We start from the raw sequence: 16,830 nt of genomic DNA, 5'->3' as shown, positions 1-16,830 counted from the left end.
AAATATACGATAAAACGATCACGGCTTTTATTATTCAAAATATTTAAATAATAATAATATAAAGATAAAAATATATCAATACAAAAACCAATGCAATAGAAATATGAGCATTCTTTTTTATTGAATATATAATATATTTGCATAATAAATTATTAATCATTGTCTTAATTCTTAATTAATTAAGATTATCGATAACTTTGCATATCTATTATCATATTTATATATGCAACACTTATGAATACATTCGCATAAATAATCAATCACTATTATTTTTAAAGCTCTTGAGTTCATTTTGAATTACGATATTAGAAGCGAGAAATTATATAAATTTTATGTAAATTTATATGGAATTGTTTACATATATCTTATGGAGAAGAAAACAACGAGTAGCTTGTAGCGATTATGATAACGCAATTATACAAATATGTAATATCATATAGTTATATAATTCTACAAGTCATTCATCAAAAATTATTTTTTTATATGATAAAAATGCCTGCATATTTGTGTGTAATGCAAGGAAAAAATTTGCATAACAGTTAATCGTTGTTATTAAAATCAAATGCTTAAATTATTCAGATTAAATAATATTTTTTCTTTAAATATTATCGATGAATATTTTAAGCCCTTTGAGAATTATTTGCTTGCGTCTGATACAATTACTAATAATTTACTATATCCTATATTTCTATTTTACTGTACATTATTATTCTGATATATTAATATTCTTTAATATTTTAAAGTAGAAGAAGAATTCTCACATATTAGAAAAAAATACATTTTTTCTTAGTTTTGTACTTAACATGCTCACATTTTCTACTTTAATATTTAATACTTTTAATTCATTCGTCCTTTATTGCTAACGCTCGCTACAAAAACAAAAAAAGTTGTATATTAATATATATCATTAGATAATATTCGCATCTCTATAATATTCTTAATAATTATACATATATTTTAAATAGAAATACTTATATTCTTTCTAAAATATATATATATATATATATATATATATATATATATATATATATATGTTAAATTTTTAATACTTAATTTACGGGAGAAACTCGATTTAGGCAGTGAAAATCAATTGTATTTCATACGACGAGATAACATCATGACTTTGCCGAGGAAGTCCAAGGGTTCAAATTTTCGTCTCGGAAGTTTGTTCGTGTGCTATTGTCTCTTGTTGGCGACCTTCGGTGACAATTTCGAAGGGTCTTCCAATTTCCAAAGCTTCCAATCTTCGTTCCTCGTCCATCTTATCTAGTTCCGCTTTGCTTAAGTGATAAACTATTCCGGCCCCGTAACCGTCGCCAAGAACGTTGATCGAAGTCCTGATCCGATCACTTAAAAACGAAGGATTTGCTATAACTTGCAGAGAATCAATAAAAATGCGTGCGTAACTTACAGCATCCAGTCGATAGCGAACAATAGAGAAACATCATTCGTAGGAAGGCCCAAAGCGGTTAACACCAAGAGCATGGTGACCAATGCAGCGCTGGGGATACTCGCAGCCCCGACGCTTGCCAAGGTAGCTGTAAGGCTGTAAAAAGTCAAAAGAAATATTTTTTTAATTTACTAATCAGATATATTGAGATTATTTTATTAACAATGATTTCAAATTAATTAATATTGTATATAAAACATAATAATATATATATATATATTATCATTAATAAAAAAATTGAATAAAAAATCTTATCTCTAACGAATTATGTATACCTGACCGTAATGACTTCAACGAATCCTAGTGAGATTCCATTCAATTGTGCGATGAATATCGCAGCCACGGCTTCGTAAAGAGCCGTACCGTCCATATTTACGGTAGCACCGACTGCCACGACGAAACGTGTCACTCGTGTATCAATCTTATTGTTTTCTTCGAGACAACGAAAAGTTATAGGCAAAGTTGCTGCACTATAATCATAAATTCATAACATTCGAAAATGATTCGAAGTTATTCAGATCAAAAATGATGATAAGATAAAAGATAAGCCATTTTTTTTTTTTTTTGTAAATCTAAGTGAAGCTATCTCAAAATCAGTACGAACCGTTTGACACAAATACTCAGTACATACAGGGGACTGTAAATCTATATTTATTCAGTTATGCTAAATTTTTATATCTAATACAAAAATAACATAACAAAATAATATGTACAATAGATACGAATGCATGTGTCATGTCGTGATATTTGTGAATTAATTCTAAAATCATATTTGGAGAAACTTTTGAATCAATTTTAAGATAATAGTAAAGAATTAAATCTGATTTTCTAAACATTTCTTGAAAATATTGATATATTATATATATAATACGTAAAGGTGAAACAAAAATCTACTATTACCTCGAAGCTGTACCCAGCGCAGTCACCCAAGCTTGCATCATGCCTCTAAAGAACACAGCTGGATTTTTTCGAGTTATAAACCAGTAGATCGTCGGCAGTGTGATGATCGCGTGAATCATCAAGCCCAATATAACTGTCACCATATATAGACCTAACATTTGAGCAGTTGCCGCCAGATTTGCGATAGACATAATTTTTCCAGCTATCAGACACATAATTCCGAACGGAGAATACCTGCAGCGATTGTCAATTATATTGTTCAACGGAAAATAATTGAAAGCCGGAAGAAAAGAAAAATCGTAAGCTACTCTAAATTAAAATAGTAGCAGATACAAAATTAACTTTTATAATTTTGTCATTAATTTATATATTCTTTTCTTTTTCTTTACTTTAAAAAAAAAATAATAAATTAATAAAATATAGAAATGAAATTATTTATAAGTGGATAATATGTATAATTGACTATATTTCTCGATCATGATATCTGTTCGTGATGTAAATATATGTTATTTTAGCATTATTTCATACCAGACCACGACGATCGTGACGAGTTTCATGATAATCTCGTTTAGCACCACGAAAAAGTCTACCATCAGCTTGCCGCGAGGTCCTATCTGGCCCGCGAGCACGCCAAAGATAATGCAGAAGACAATCATGCCCATTACGTTCGTGCCGTCCTTGTAAACCAAGGCTGGCTCTAGTATGTACTCGCTCTTATTCAAATTGCCGATTACGACAACCTTTTTCTTTACGTAGGAAGTCTGAACCTGCTGGAAGCATGCTTGTACCAGGTTCTCGGGGACCATGTTTCTGAGAACGAAAGATTGCGGGGTTTCGGACGTGAATCACGATCGTGGAATCGACAGGTTGTTTTCTCATACCGAATTATATCGAGAATCGCGTCTACGGTGGAAACTTTCGCCTCCTCGGCTTTCACCACCGCCGTGACCGTAGTTTTGATCCGCGGATCACCCGGATGGATCATCAGCACCATCGCGATGCCCACTATGGCGGCGAGAATGGTTGTTATCGAGTAGTATGTTAACGCTCTGATCCCTATCCTTCCTGATCTTTGAACGTCTAGTTGTGCCATTCCTGAAATTAATATGTCGCTCCAATGTTATGTTTCAACGGAAATAAAAAAATTAGAGAAACGAAAATTAAATTTCAAGCATATTTCTGCTACATTAAAATGAATAATGTTTTTGTAGTTGAGTTTAATGTTTGAAATAACATACTTTGATTTTAATATTCATGTAATTAGATATTCACGTAATTAAATTTCGTTTCTCTGTTCCTATTGGGATCATTTTCTCGCGATGACATAGATTGTCGACGATTATAATTACCCGAGATTAGCGACGAGATGATGAGTGGCAAGATAAACATCTTCAACATCCGCATAAGGATCTCTCCCGGAAAACTGACGAGAGTTATAGATTGCGGAGTGAGATCGGCCAATCGGCCTAGAAACCCGAGACCTAGACCCACGAAAACTCCAGCGATGGTTAGCGCCAGAAGCAAGTTACTTCCCATCCATTCTATCACCTATATTCCCCACAATAAAATTTAATAAGATTTTCTCATTCTCGGACATCATTTTTCTTTTCACATTTTACAGATTCCAAGAAAATAATTTCAATCTATTTTTATAAAACAATATGTGTATCTCTCTTTGATTGCAAAAACGATCGATTTTAATTGAATGAAATTGAAGGATAGCAGTCTTAAAATACTATGCACAAGCTCGATTGTAAAAGGCTCACCATCTGTAATCTGTCGAGCATCGTTACTTTACGCTGCGCTTTCACCTCGACCTCTTCCTCGGATGTCATCTTTTCGATATCCTCCTCTGTGCACGACCTGGAAGACATCTCAAGTGATAAGCAGCTCGGATTTCCGATGAAAATATGACATATCTTTTACGTGTGGCCTTCCTCCTTGACGTCCGTCGAGGTTCCGCGAAGAACCGCAACAGCGCCGGAAATACGTTGTCCTAAAGACATCCTTCGAGCTTCAAAAGCACGTAGCTTCGAGATTTCGTGAGGTGTCTTCCTCCGTAACGTGACGGATATCGGGATAGATCTTGCGAATCTTCATCCCGCGGCCTTCATGGCTGTGCTGCATCTTTCCACGCCGTGAATCATCTTGATTTATTCAGATATCAATAACGTCCGATTTTTCTGGATTATCGAGTATGAAAGAAATATGTGTTTATTTTTCGCGAATATATATAAAATTATAAAAAAATTATTAAAACGATAATATCATCTAAATATAAAATATTAAATAAATAAATAGCTTCGAAGAATTCTTTAATTTTAAAGTAGCGAAAGAAAACGATAAAGATAATCGCATCCGCAAAGTTTTAATTTAAAAAATTTACATCGCGTCGTAGGAATGGTCATAAAAAAGTCCTCGATCCTCCCGTTCTTATCTTCCTCTTTGCTTCCTTTTCTTTACGTTCTTCGGAATTAAATTCTGTAAACCGACACTTCTTCCCGCAAACGATTATCGAAGCACGTGCAAATCGTTCGATGGCGCATCGCGACGCATGACAATGCTTTCCCGCGGACCACCGGGAACTATCGCGAACACGCGAGAGCCAACACTGGTCCCGAGGAAACGATGACGGGGTAAGACCCCAAAGGAGGTCACACCCGATCTGTTACATTCAGGATCATTGCACCGTTGCGTCGATTGCGGGCGCGAGTGACATCCGCAAGGCTTTTCGCGCGTGCGATCGACTGCCGAGATCGGATAGATATGCCGGTGGGCTTTACGTATCGCCGCGGATCTGCCTGCAATCAGGCAGATAATGTGCCCCATCCAGGAAGTTGATTAGCTGTGCGCGTCGAGGGAGGCAAAGGGGAGGGTGAGGGAAGCAAAAGGCGCATACCGAAAGGGGGAAAAGGGGGCAGATGGACAGAGACGCGCGATCGGGGAGAAAGAGACCGGTAGATCACAGGAAGAAGGCACTCATCGCGGTGGGTCGCACGGCACCGAATAATAAACTCCGAAGGGAGAAAAATGCCGTTGCTCTATAGTGCGTTTTGCAGAAATTATCGATTTCTTTGATTTAGAAGAATCGCCGCTTTTGATGTTGGCGAACATATGGTACGTGGGGAATTAAAGGGGAAGAGAAAGTAAAACGAGTGAGTGAAATGGATCTTGAATGAACGTCCGGGCGTGAAGAGTGTCGAATGTTATCGCGTAATTCATAAGAGCCTGCATCAGATCCGGATAAAATGTATAATCGCGAGATATTATATATATAGATTCGTACCGAGATACGCGAGATGTGCGAGCAATGAGAAGATGCAATATAAATAATTATATTATTATCGTGACGCAACGTATAATGAATAATAAAATTATATTATTTATAAATAATTAGAAATTTACAGCATTTCTTTTATGACGTAACAACACTCATCACATCGATAAGCTCTTTTATCAAAATTATTTTATTTCTTACGAAGGATATTTCGATTAAAATTAATTATTACGCAATAATAATATTCATATTCACACGCACATTGCTGAAATTTCATAACATCCTCAAAACTTTTAATTTTTAATTTTTTAAATGGTCAATTTGCGAGAGAAAGAAACAGTTATGCGGAAATACTTATGATTGTTTTAGATGCACGTAGGATACGACCATTTATAAGACCCTTTTGTATATCCGTTGGGAAGTAACCTAATTCCTCTAGCAATGACGGCTATGAATGACTATATATAGATATAACATCGGGTTCACGGTGATAGTATAATACGAGGACAAATCAAATCTCCCCACGATAACGCATTTAACATCTTGTAACTTCCGAAAGAGCGAGCCTCGACATTAATTAATGATGAGCTTAAAACAAAATTAAATTACAATTGTCCTTGCTCGTGTATTTCATTTTTTTTTTTTTATATATATATATAATTATATTTTATTTTACATCTATATTATACTCTCTCGCTGCTTTCTTTATCAAAAAGATGAAAGCAGCCTCTCTTTTTTTTCCAATCTATCTCTTAAAATAAACAAGTAAAATCAATATTAATTGTGTGTGTGTGTGTGTGTGAAATTATTATCGCATATGATGTAAAATCATATGTTTATAATTTAATTATTGTTATACGTTTTGATTTATTCGAGAGATGTAGAATTTAAATATTCAATAATAACGTAAGAATTAAATGTCTCTCATACACACGCACGCTAGCATACAAACAAACACGGATAGTGTTACTTGATACCAGGCATAGAAAGAGATAGAAAAATATTACAAATTATAATTATACTTAATGTAAACAAGTACACTTTTTCGTACTTCTTATTTGCTTGAAAATAATTTTAACAATTTTCGGTTAAATCACATTTCAATAGATATAATTACAATATAAATCTCTCTCTCTCTCTCTCTCTCTCTCTTTTAGAGATGAAATTAATCTATTTTATAATCTATATAGAATATAAATATTTGTTTTATCATAGAATTAAATAATTTATTCATATGTTATGTTATATAGATAATTTTTGATAATCTACAGTTGTATTATGGCGTAATAATACGTCTATAATCAAAAAGATAACAAAAAAATCAGAAAATAAATATGAAAGGCATTAAACATTTTTTAATAGCACCACAATATGCGCTACATACATATATAACATTTATAACGAATATGTAAATACGTTTACGTTGATCGAAATGTAAATACGCGCGAATTCCCGCGCGTGACGTAGCATGACAGTCACGTGATCTCCCACGTGCGTCTCACTTCGGTTTCGTCGGTCGGCCGATGTGGTTGTGTGTTTCGCGCGCTCCCGTTTATTGTTAGCTTCACGTTCGCGATGGCCATGTACTCGAAACGCGAGAGGCATTTTCTCTACAACAGCCTGGCAATTCTGCTGAAGGCTGTGGAGAAACAGCGAACGACAATAGATCTGCGAAATGAAGCATCGATTTTCGGCATCGTCGAACAGGCCGACGCGTACGTAACTTTCAATGTTTTCATTTTCGCTCGACGTGAAGTTCATGTTTTTTGAACAAAAAATAATTATTGCATTTTTCAAATTCACGCTTCGTCGATAACAGTATGTGAAATATACTGGACTGTTGAATAGAGCGTCTCTGTAATTAACGTACGTCAAAATTAATCAACGATATCTTTTTCTCTTAGACTAAGAATAAAGGATCGATACATAATAAATAAATCGTTTTTTTTTCTTTCTTTTTTTTTTTTACAGATACATGAACGTCATAATGAGAGACTGCGTGTTTACGGATCCACGCGAGGATTCGTTCAAGTTTGAGATGTTCTTCGTGCAGGCGAGAAACATCCGTTGTGTTCATATCCCGCCGAATGTGAGTATACTGAAAACCTCAATTACTCGCTCTTGTCTGGTGATTTTTTTTCTCAATGATAATGTAGGGTTGATGATTAGCGTGATTGAAACGCGCGCTGCGTTTAGGTTATAAAATGCTCGTGAAAGTTCTTGTTCCATTTCCATATGCAAACAAGTAAATAAAGCATCTGAATGCTGAATTTAGAGAGAAACCTCGTCAAATAGGTTCAGGTATTTTTAGTATCTCAAGGTTGCACAATCTGACTTTTTGCCGGCAACTGATTCGCATTGTATTTAACGTAAAGCTGCGGAATTATCGAAATATAATATACAATGCTAATGTACATTTGTTTGCCGCGAACGATATATTATTGATAAAATAGTTGCATTTAGATATGATTAGGGGCTTGGGTCCTTGTCATAGTACTGTCAAGAGTGCACGCGGACACGCCCCTTATAAACGTATAATCAGTAAAACAGAAACATTATTCAGTGCGATTGTATATATAAACTCTTGTCAATACAGTTCCAAAGTATTTAATAAATTCAAAGGATCTGTTAAATCCATTAAAGATAACATGGATGTGTTCAAGTTCACCGATTATGATTGCATTGGTTTCGATTTGGATAACACGTTGTTGCGTTACAATATTACAAATCTAGTACATAGGGAGTATGAGACATTGGCTAGATTCTTGGTGGATGAACGGAGATATAGTGCAAAGCATTTGTTAAAGCCATTGACAGATGATGATTTGGATTTTATGCAAAAAGGATTATTACTAGATGCTGAAAGAGGAAATATACTCAGAGTGAGCCCGGATGGTGTTATTCGCAGAGCGTGCCATGGATCACATCTCTTAAGTACAGATCAAATAAAGGAAATATATCCTGGACAAAAATGGGAAGTAACGGACACTTTCTGTAATGATATGCTGGCAACCTGGAATGGTTCTTTGTCTGAGAAAATGAGAAGTCTTCTTGATTATTTCGATACTCCGACAAGTGTCGCGTTTGCACGGGCTGTAGATACGCTTGATGAAGAATATGGATCCTCTTTAAATAAATATAATGTTTGGCCTGATATATTGGACGGATTGATATATATGTTTTCTAAAGACAATTTTCATTTAAGCAAAGGGATTACTGGTGACATTAAGGAAAATCCAGAAAAATATTTGCATAAATGTAGTCCAGATACAATTTCATGGTTGAGAGAAGTAAAGAAAAAATCCGCTACTTTTCTTCTTACTGGATCATACGTAGATTTCGCAAGCTTTACCGCAAGTTATGCCCTTGGAAAGGATTGGCAATCCCTTTTCGATATTGTAGTGTGTTATGCGAGAAAGCCTGGTTTCTTTATTAACAATCGACCATTTTTTACTGTTATAAACAATCATGAAACTTGTTGTTGTGTTGCGAGCAAAGATTTAAAGCGAGGTGAAATATATAGCCAAGGAAATTGGAAAGAACTATCAGAATTTCTTGTTGGTATAACGGGAAAAGCTGACCAACGGTGTTTATATATTGGCGATAATGTTATACAAGACATTTATGTACCAAATGTATTTGCACATTGCGATACACTAGCTGTAATGGAGGAACAAATGTCAGAAGGGATGCTTTATCATGGGTTGACTCATCCAGATGAGAATATTTTGAATTCAAAGTTTTGGGGATCTTATTTTTGTTTGAAAGATTCGACAGTTAATGTAGATTCTTTGTTTGGGTATATAATAAAAAAACATGCCAAACTCTGTATACCAAAAATTGATTTGGTTACACAGAGACCGTTAGAAGAATCTATTCCTTGTTTTGATAAAGATGGAAAGTCTTACTATGGATATTATCCTGCCATACCACTTAGTATATCAGCAATGTAATATATAAATGACAATAACATAATTTATATTATATAAATTGTAATTTTAAATAAATTTCTTTATATAGAAAACTTTAAGTAAAAATTAATTATTGTGTTGGATATTATCATCTAATGAAATTATATATTATAATTTAAGATACGGATTATACCAGCTATCAAGGAACAATTAAAGCAATTAAGCGGTCCATCAAAGGAAATGAAGAATACAAAATATACTTTTAAAAAGAAACGCATTCAGCAAAAGCAACAGGAAGGCCTTGCAGCTGTAGAACAAATTTTAGAAAATAGGGCTGAAACATAAAGTTAATCGACAAAATAAATGATATTTGTGATAAGATTTGATTTAGAGGATTTAAATTATTATGCGTCCTTAAATTTGACTGCTATTAATCACAATACATATTCATATACATGATTAATTTGATTATATATTATATAATTTAGGATGCAGATATAATCTGATTCCGAATTTATTTTTTTTATTGAATATATTTCATATTTCAAATTAGGTAAAAAGGTTAGCATGGTAATACTTTATTTATACGATTTACATCTATATATTTTTACATTATGTATAAAAATACTGTGAAATATATATTGTAAAAATATTTAATTATATTAAAAAAGAACTGGATAATACAATACTAGTTGCATGTTTAAATAAACATGCAACTTGAACGCTGTTTCATAATAAATGTCTTCATTATCTATCATTATTCAACATACAGCATAAGAGAAATGCTATTATTATCAAGAGAAATGCTTTAATGAAAATATAATAATATTTCGTATAAGATTTATATATAAATCATTTATGTATTATTTTCTTTCAACAGCCATGGCAATGCCCATTCCTCCTCCAATGCACAACGATGCAACACCCTTTTTCTTTCCAGTTCTTTCTAAAATATGTAATAAGGTGACCAATATTCTTGTTCCTGAAACGCAAAATTTTATGAAGCGAGAGTTTTGTTGAAGAAAGTTTTATACATATATATATACACATAAATTCAATATTAATTCAATGTATACCAGACATGCCGATAGGATGACCTAGAGCGATAGCACCGCCATTTACATTAATTTTCTCAGGATCTAGTCCGAGTTCTTGAACACATGCAATTGCTTGTGCTGCGAAGGCCTCGTTTAGCTCATAAAAATCCACTTCCTCCTTTGACCATTTCGCTTTTTTCAGCTAGAATAAATATATCTTCAATCCATACATACATAATTGTATCCCATTTTATTTTGTGTTCGCATAATGTAAAATTAATTCGAAAATAGATATATACTAACGACTAATTTAACAGCTTCAACAGGGCCAATACCCATAATCTGAGGATCAACTCCAATCGTTGCTACTGCAACAATTTTAGCTATTGGTGAAATTCCTTTACTTGCAGCAACTTCTTGAGACATAAGAACTACAACAGCTGCACCATCATTTATACCAGATGCATTGCCAGCAGTAATTGTGCCATCATTCTAAATCGATAATATCAAAAGTTGAATTTTTTTTTATAAAGTTGTATAAAATGTTATAGAAAATAATATTTACATACCGTTTTAAATGCTGGTTTTAATTTTGCAAGTTTCTCCACAGTCGTGCCAAATTTCGGAAATTCATCCTTAGATACAACAATAGATTCTTTTTTACTTGCGATGGTTACCGGAATAATTTCTTTGTCAAAATATCCAGCATTAATAGCAGTCTCTGTCTTCTGCTGAGATTTACTCGCATAGCAGTCCTGTGCCTCTCTACTTATTGCATATTTTTCAGCGACATTCTCACCTGTCAAAAATAAATAATAAAAAGATATATACGACAATATTTGTATAAAATTTAAATTTTTATAGTAGAAATTATATCCAGTTGTAATATTTTTGTTTTACCTGTGATTGCCATGTGAATATTATAGAAGGCATCTGTTAAACCATCATTCATCATTGTATCAATTAAATTACAATTCCCTATTTTTATACCATTCCTGAGATAAATGGCATGTGGTGCTCTGCTCATGCTTTCTTGACCACCGGCCACAATTATATCACTTTCTCCTGATTTTATGGATAAATAACCATTTATTACAGACCTATAACATATTTATATAAAAAATATATTATAGAGTTTTATGTTATTCGAAATAAATTTTATTGCATAGTTAGGAAAATACCTATATTATACGATATATTATAGATTATACATACTGTAGGCCAGAGCCACACAACATATTTATTTGATAAGCAGGAACATCAATAGGTATGCCAGCATTGACTGCTGCTTGTCTCGCAGGATTTTGACCTTCTCCTGCAGCAAGTACCTAAACATATGCATTAACAAATGTATGTATATTTTAGATGTATATAAATTTAGATAAATTTGAAAATATATGCATTCTATTATTTCTAATCTATGCAAATTAGATACCTGTCCTATAATGACTTCAGAAACTTCTGTTCCTTTTAATCCAACTCTTTTCAGACTTTCCTTAATAACAATACTTCCCATTTCTGATGCTGTCAAGGAAGACAAACACCCACAGAATGATCCTACAAAATAAAAAAATTGAATTATAAAATTTTATATTTAGATTTTATTACATTAGTATAAAAATATTTTAGACAAATATTCAAAAATAAGCTGAATTTTGTTTCTGTTCTTTAATGCACCTCAATATATGTATATACATTTTTTTCATTATTATTACATTATGTTTTACAAAGTATTATTGTTAGTTTACAATTGTAATATAATATTCTATATATGTGTATAATTATATATATGAAATTATATTTTTATATATTGTATGTGTAATTGAATGAGTTTATAAGACAGTCTTTAATTCTTATTCTCGACATTCTTTAATTCTTCTTTATGTTCGGAATAATTTAAATAGCACACTTTTAAAATTTTGTTCATGCAGTTTAAATTCTACAATAATTTGTACACTTTGATAACTAGATCGACGAATTACTGCATTTAATTTTATTAGCAAGTATTACATATTATTCTTCGCTTGTTACCTATGGGTGTCCTGACAGCCGAGACAATCATGACATTACGATCATTCATTTTTACGAGTTGCGAATGAACACCAAACTTTACGAAAAACGCACGAAGACTGCTATCTTTAGACTTTACACTGCTTAACCGGAACTTATTAACTGACGATTGGCAGCGACTGGCGACACGTATGTCAGGAGCGGAGTTGCAAAAGTATGTCAAAGTGTATACTTGCGTAACAAAGCATTAAAATTCATGTTCTAACAATTATATAACGCAAGCACTATATGATTTAAAAATCTAATAAGGATATTTATCTTATTAGACAGAAATGCGATTCATCGAAAATGATTATATTGACTAGAATTAATCTGCACAAAGTATGTTGAACGAAATATATGAATATTTAATTTCTAGTTCTATAGAATAAATATTTCTCTGTCTCTATCTCTTTTTCTCGTATAAGATACACATGCAAAAATACAAAATGAAAATTCGATTTTTCTCACACTTTTATAGAATATTGTAAATTACTATATAACATAACGTAAATTTCATTTATAAAAATGATCTATAAAGAAGGTATTTTTTGTAGTAATAGAACACACTAAATTTGGTATTAAAATAACTTTTTCATAAAAAAAAAAGAACGAGGCACATGTGTATCTGTTGTAATTAGTTTGAAAATATATATTTATTCATTTATCAAGACCGTAACAAAACAAGATTTTCTGAATAGCGATGAAAAGATACGGACAAAATGCTCATTTAATGCTCTTTGAATATGGAAATTATTTAGAATAGTAATGAGACTAACAAAAAATCAGCAGTCAAACGTAACGCGATAAGAATATATTTGTGTTACACGTGTATGTAAAGTACACATATAAATAAAGAGAATAAGAGGGTAAAGGTGAGAGCTCAGAATATCGAACAAAAAAATTGACGAAAAAAAAAAGATTAGATCAGACAATAGCGTTGCAACAATATTGTCATTGAAAAACATTCGCGCGTCATATGTGCATTGTAAGATAAATGTTAGATAGCCATACACATAGATCGTGTTCCGAAATTTAATTGCTTGTAATGAGAATCTATAATATATGTAACGTAAAGTATAGATTTCTAGAACTGGCAGTGAATTTTGAAACACGGCCACACATAACCCTGTACAACTGACAGATGACAGATATCAGACAGCTGATATACATGCCTCTGTTATGACTGTGCAGGTGGCGTTGACGTAGCGTACCGAAGCGCCGCGGCGCGGCGACGGCCCAGCGGTTTGTTTTTACCCAGCGTGCATTGTGAGACAGTGACTGGTGCTAAGATGGCCGACAACAGGGAGGAGATTTCGGAGCTCGTCGAAAAACGAGGTATTTATCGCCATTTATCCGTCGCTATACCGTCGCGACGCGACGATTCAACATGGTTGAGTCGCGAGTGTTGCCGCGGTGACGCGTCGTCCCCGCTTATAATTGCTACGAGACACGCGGCGCTAATCACCGCAGCTGCACGTCGCTCGCGACCGAGAGGCGCGCGTGGCCCAAGCATGCCGATGAATTATCCTTCAGGAAATTGCTCTCGCGTACCCGAGGAATATGCAAGCTTCATCGTATACGATCGTCGAGAAAGATATCGCGAGACGCGCGATGTCTCGGTAAGGTCGCGCCATCCATCCGCGACGGCTGTCATCGTCGTCGTTCGTTCGCCCTCGCCGTCGCTGTCGCTTATCAGACGTGACCGAACGCGCCAACGTTTGACAGTGCGCGATCTCGCGTCGGGGTAATACATGAATAATTATCGAGCCCAAAGTCAAAACTGCCAGACTGATTACTCATTAAGGTCACGCATCGACGGCCTTGCAGTTTGCGTCACCGCGATGATTGTCCCTACCGCGACCGCTTTTGAGAGATTACCGTTATCTGTCTCCGTCCGTCTTTCCTTCTCGTCTCTCGCGATCTCGCTATCGTCCCTCGCGCCTCGTCTCATCCTTACGAAATTAATACCGGCTGATTCGTGTTACACCTACGTTCTCGAATGTGCGCGAATCAGCTCAACGTCAGCGGCCTCTCACGCGACACATCAGCTGCGGCCCCGCCGCGCCGCAACGTGCTCTCGCCGGCTTTTCGCTCAATTTCATTTGTCGTACATTTGTCAGCACGTATAAATTATAAATCTATATTTTGTACCCTGTTAATAACCTAACTTAATCTAATTCGTTGAACATTTTGTGTATGCGCCATATAATAAATGGTTAATTATTTTTTGACAAGTGTATATGTTGTTTGTTTTGGCATTGGTGATTTGTACAATTATTTAAATATTATTTTTTTAAACGAATGTATTGTTACATGTCTGATAATACTGATTACGGCATTTAATTTATTAGCGATAATTAAGAAATATTTTTTAGTTTCAATCATTGTCTTTAACGAAGATTAGAATCTTGGATGAGAATTAGTTATAAAATTATTTAACATCGTGTGTTGAAGAATTAATGATAAAATATCTGTAAACAAATTTTTGTTAAAAAGATATTTTACTACAACGCACGCTCACAGAATTGAAAAAAAGATAGTTGAAAAGAGTATTAATTTTAGGATATTGTATATATATATCGAAGTAAATGGAACGTCAAGATATATTGAATTTCTTAAACGGTATTGAAATAAAGATTCTTGCGTAGATATTGATTGATATTATATTTTTTTATTTTGTAATAAGCCATCAGAGTATTTTGGACATCATATTTACATCACCTTATAGGAATAATATTAAGATATTGAAAGAGAAGGAGATAATGCTGAATTTTTTTCACTATTTATATCATTTTGAATTTTAAAATAAATTGTCCAATATAAACATATCGGAAAAAAATCTTTTTAATTGACATATAAACTACATGCATCCATATATTTTTTAGAAAAGAGAAATATATATCTGGTATTACATCAATCGTATTATTTTAATTTCTGCTGTAAAAAAACGCTGTATATTAAGATATATATTTTATATATATACATATATTTAATTATTGGTACCTGAATACAATTAAATATAATTGTAGCAAAATATTCAAACATCTCCAAATAGTATTTACAATTTATATACTCGCATACCGAATATTGACAATGTCGTTTTGTATGTGTCGTCTTTCTTAAAGATGATATTAAAATATGAGAATTTAATCAAGCAGCTACCCTAAAAATTCTGATTGCATCCAATATATTAAATAATTATAATAATATACCATATTAAATAAGATGAGCATGTTTTAATTGACAAGTTGAATGTGACATCACGCGATAATTACTTGATATTTCTATTATAATCTTACTATATATAACATGATTAACTGTAATATATTTCTAATGATACACATCGCGGTCCGGTCATCGTATACGATTTATACTCTTATAGCTTCTGAAACGAATATCTATATTTTACGTTACACCATTCGTTCAGTTTTAATATCCAAATTAAGCGCAAGTTCTCTGAATAATGTCATTTAATTTATAGCATCGCAACTTTCAGCCGTGTCGAAGATATTGACCGATAAAAATTTTATTTTATCTCGCGTGCATAGCGTGTCAGAAGTAATATTTTAAATGCAAACGGATACGTATACGGCGAGTCGATTATATATATTGTATATATATATATATACGATTCTCGCAGGTTCAGTTCTGTTACATTATTGCAGGATATCAATCAATCAACGATAATATATAGCTTAACGATGAATCTGATATTTACCGACGAAAAGCGCTTTGCTTTTGATATGATATAATATTAAAACAGGAATTTTTTTTTATGAAGTAATATTATCAGTTTTAACGATACTAGTTAAATATCAGTTTGACTGAAATACAGAAAATAAAATTACGTAGATTGGATAAAATTATACATATTGTATATATTACGTAAAATTATGTTTGTTAATATTATATCTAAAAGATATAAATAAATTTAATTTTACTTTATAAAATTTGCTCTATATAATATAAACTATATATAAATTTTATTCTCTCTCGTTCTTTGTTTATTTTTGCTTTTTTTTAAATTAATGCGAATCGCATTACGTTGAGAATTATTTGTATGTATAGCGGCATGTATGGAGGCTTTTAGCAATGATCTTGATATAGAGCGAGTCTAATGATAATTAGTTTTGGCATTATATACGTAATTATCGTAACTGACAATACATAATAAGAAAATTAACCGGCGTATTTGTTGCCATG

At 33.0% G+C, this 16,830-nt stretch overlaps 4 protein-coding genes across 14 annotated transcripts in view; 2 read left to right on the top strand and 2 right to left on the bottom strand.

Moving 5' to 3' along the window:
* Positions 1–1,042: 1,042 nt before the first annotated feature.
* LOC138936835 (excitatory amino acid transporter 2) lies at positions 1,043–4,763 on the bottom strand. Of its 2 annotated transcripts, XM_070302581.1 has the most exons (10): positions 4,737–4,763; positions 4,277–4,533; positions 4,117–4,213; positions 3,700–3,898; positions 3,232–3,445; positions 2,879–3,160; positions 2,351–2,584; positions 1,726–1,920; positions 1,412–1,546; positions 1,043–1,349 (listed from the first exon to the last, which is right to left on the bottom strand). In XM_070302581.1, the coding sequence occupies exons 2-10, from the start codon at positions 4,354–4,356 to the stop codon at positions 1,145–1,147; spliced, it is 1,641 nt and encodes a 546-aa protein (XP_070158682.1). In that variant the 5' UTR covers positions 4,357–4,533; positions 4,737–4,763; the 3' UTR covers positions 1,043–1,144. The 2 variants fall into 2 exon arrangements, with proteins under 2 accessions (XP_070158682.1, XP_070158681.1); XM_070302580.1 differs by having other exon boundaries at positions 4,277–4,757.
* Positions 4,764–7,143: 2,380 nt separating this feature from the next.
* Positions 7,144–10,224, top strand: Nt5a (5' nucleotidase A). 3 transcript variants are annotated; one of them, XM_070302519.1, is made up of 3 exons: positions 7,144–7,342; positions 7,599–7,716; positions 9,719–10,224. In XM_070302519.1, exons 1-3 carry the CDS (start codon positions 7,203–7,205, stop codon positions 9,881–9,883), a joined length of 423 nt encoding a protein of 140 aa, XP_070158620.1. In that variant the 5' UTR covers positions 7,144–7,202; the 3' UTR covers positions 9,884–10,224. The 3 variants fall into 3 exon arrangements, with proteins under 3 accessions (XP_070158620.1, XP_070158619.1, XP_070158617.1); XM_070302518.1 differs by lacking the exons at positions 7,144–7,342; positions 7,599–7,716 and adding an exon at positions 7,735–9,213 and having other exon boundaries at positions 9,719–9,841; XM_070302516.1 differs by lacking the exons at positions 7,144–7,342; positions 7,599–7,716 and adding an exon at positions 7,736–9,576 and having other exon boundaries at positions 9,719–9,841.
* Positions 10,164–12,960, bottom strand: Acat2 (Acetyl-CoA acetyltransferase 2). The gene is made up of 8 exons (XM_070302520.1): positions 12,607–12,960; positions 12,011–12,132; positions 11,791–11,903; positions 11,476–11,675; positions 11,145–11,374; positions 10,879–11,067; positions 10,615–10,777; positions 10,164–10,520 (listed from the first exon to the last, which is right to left on the bottom strand). The coding sequence occupies exons 1-8, from the start codon at positions 12,653–12,655 to the stop codon at positions 10,402–10,404; spliced, it is 1,185 nt and encodes a 394-aa protein (XP_070158621.1). The 5' UTR covers positions 12,656–12,960; the 3' UTR covers positions 10,164–10,401.
* A 919-nt stretch (positions 12,961–13,879) lies between these two features.
* Positions 13,880–16,830, top strand: part of LOC138936797 (ensconsin) — a 139,045-nt gene continuing 136,094 nt past the window's right edge. For 4 of the 8 annotated variants that reach the window (XM_070302509.1, XM_070302502.1, XM_070302494.1 and 1 more), the window contains exon 1: positions 13,902–13,962. In XM_070302509.1, coding sequence (XP_070158610.1) covers positions 13,917–13,962 — 46 coding nt within the window. In that variant the 5' untranslated portion in view covers positions 13,902–13,916. Of the gene's footprint in view, positions 13,963–16,830 lie in introns of all 8 variants that reach the window. The other 4 variants (XM_070302510.1, XM_070302506.1, XM_070302499.1 and 1 more) reach the window with 2 other exon arrangements.

Source organism: Polyergus mexicanus, unplaced genomic scaffold, assembly GCF_030449975.1.
Source record: "Polyergus mexicanus isolate NDT 795.1 unplaced genomic scaffold, iyPolMexi1.0 SCAF_10, whole genome shotgun sequence".
Lineage (NCBI taxonomy): Eukaryota > Metazoa > Arthropoda > Insecta > Hymenoptera > Formicidae > Polyergus > Polyergus mexicanus.
The sequence above is the reverse complement of the archived record's forward strand: the minus strand, read 5'-3'. Positions and strand labels throughout refer to the sequence as shown.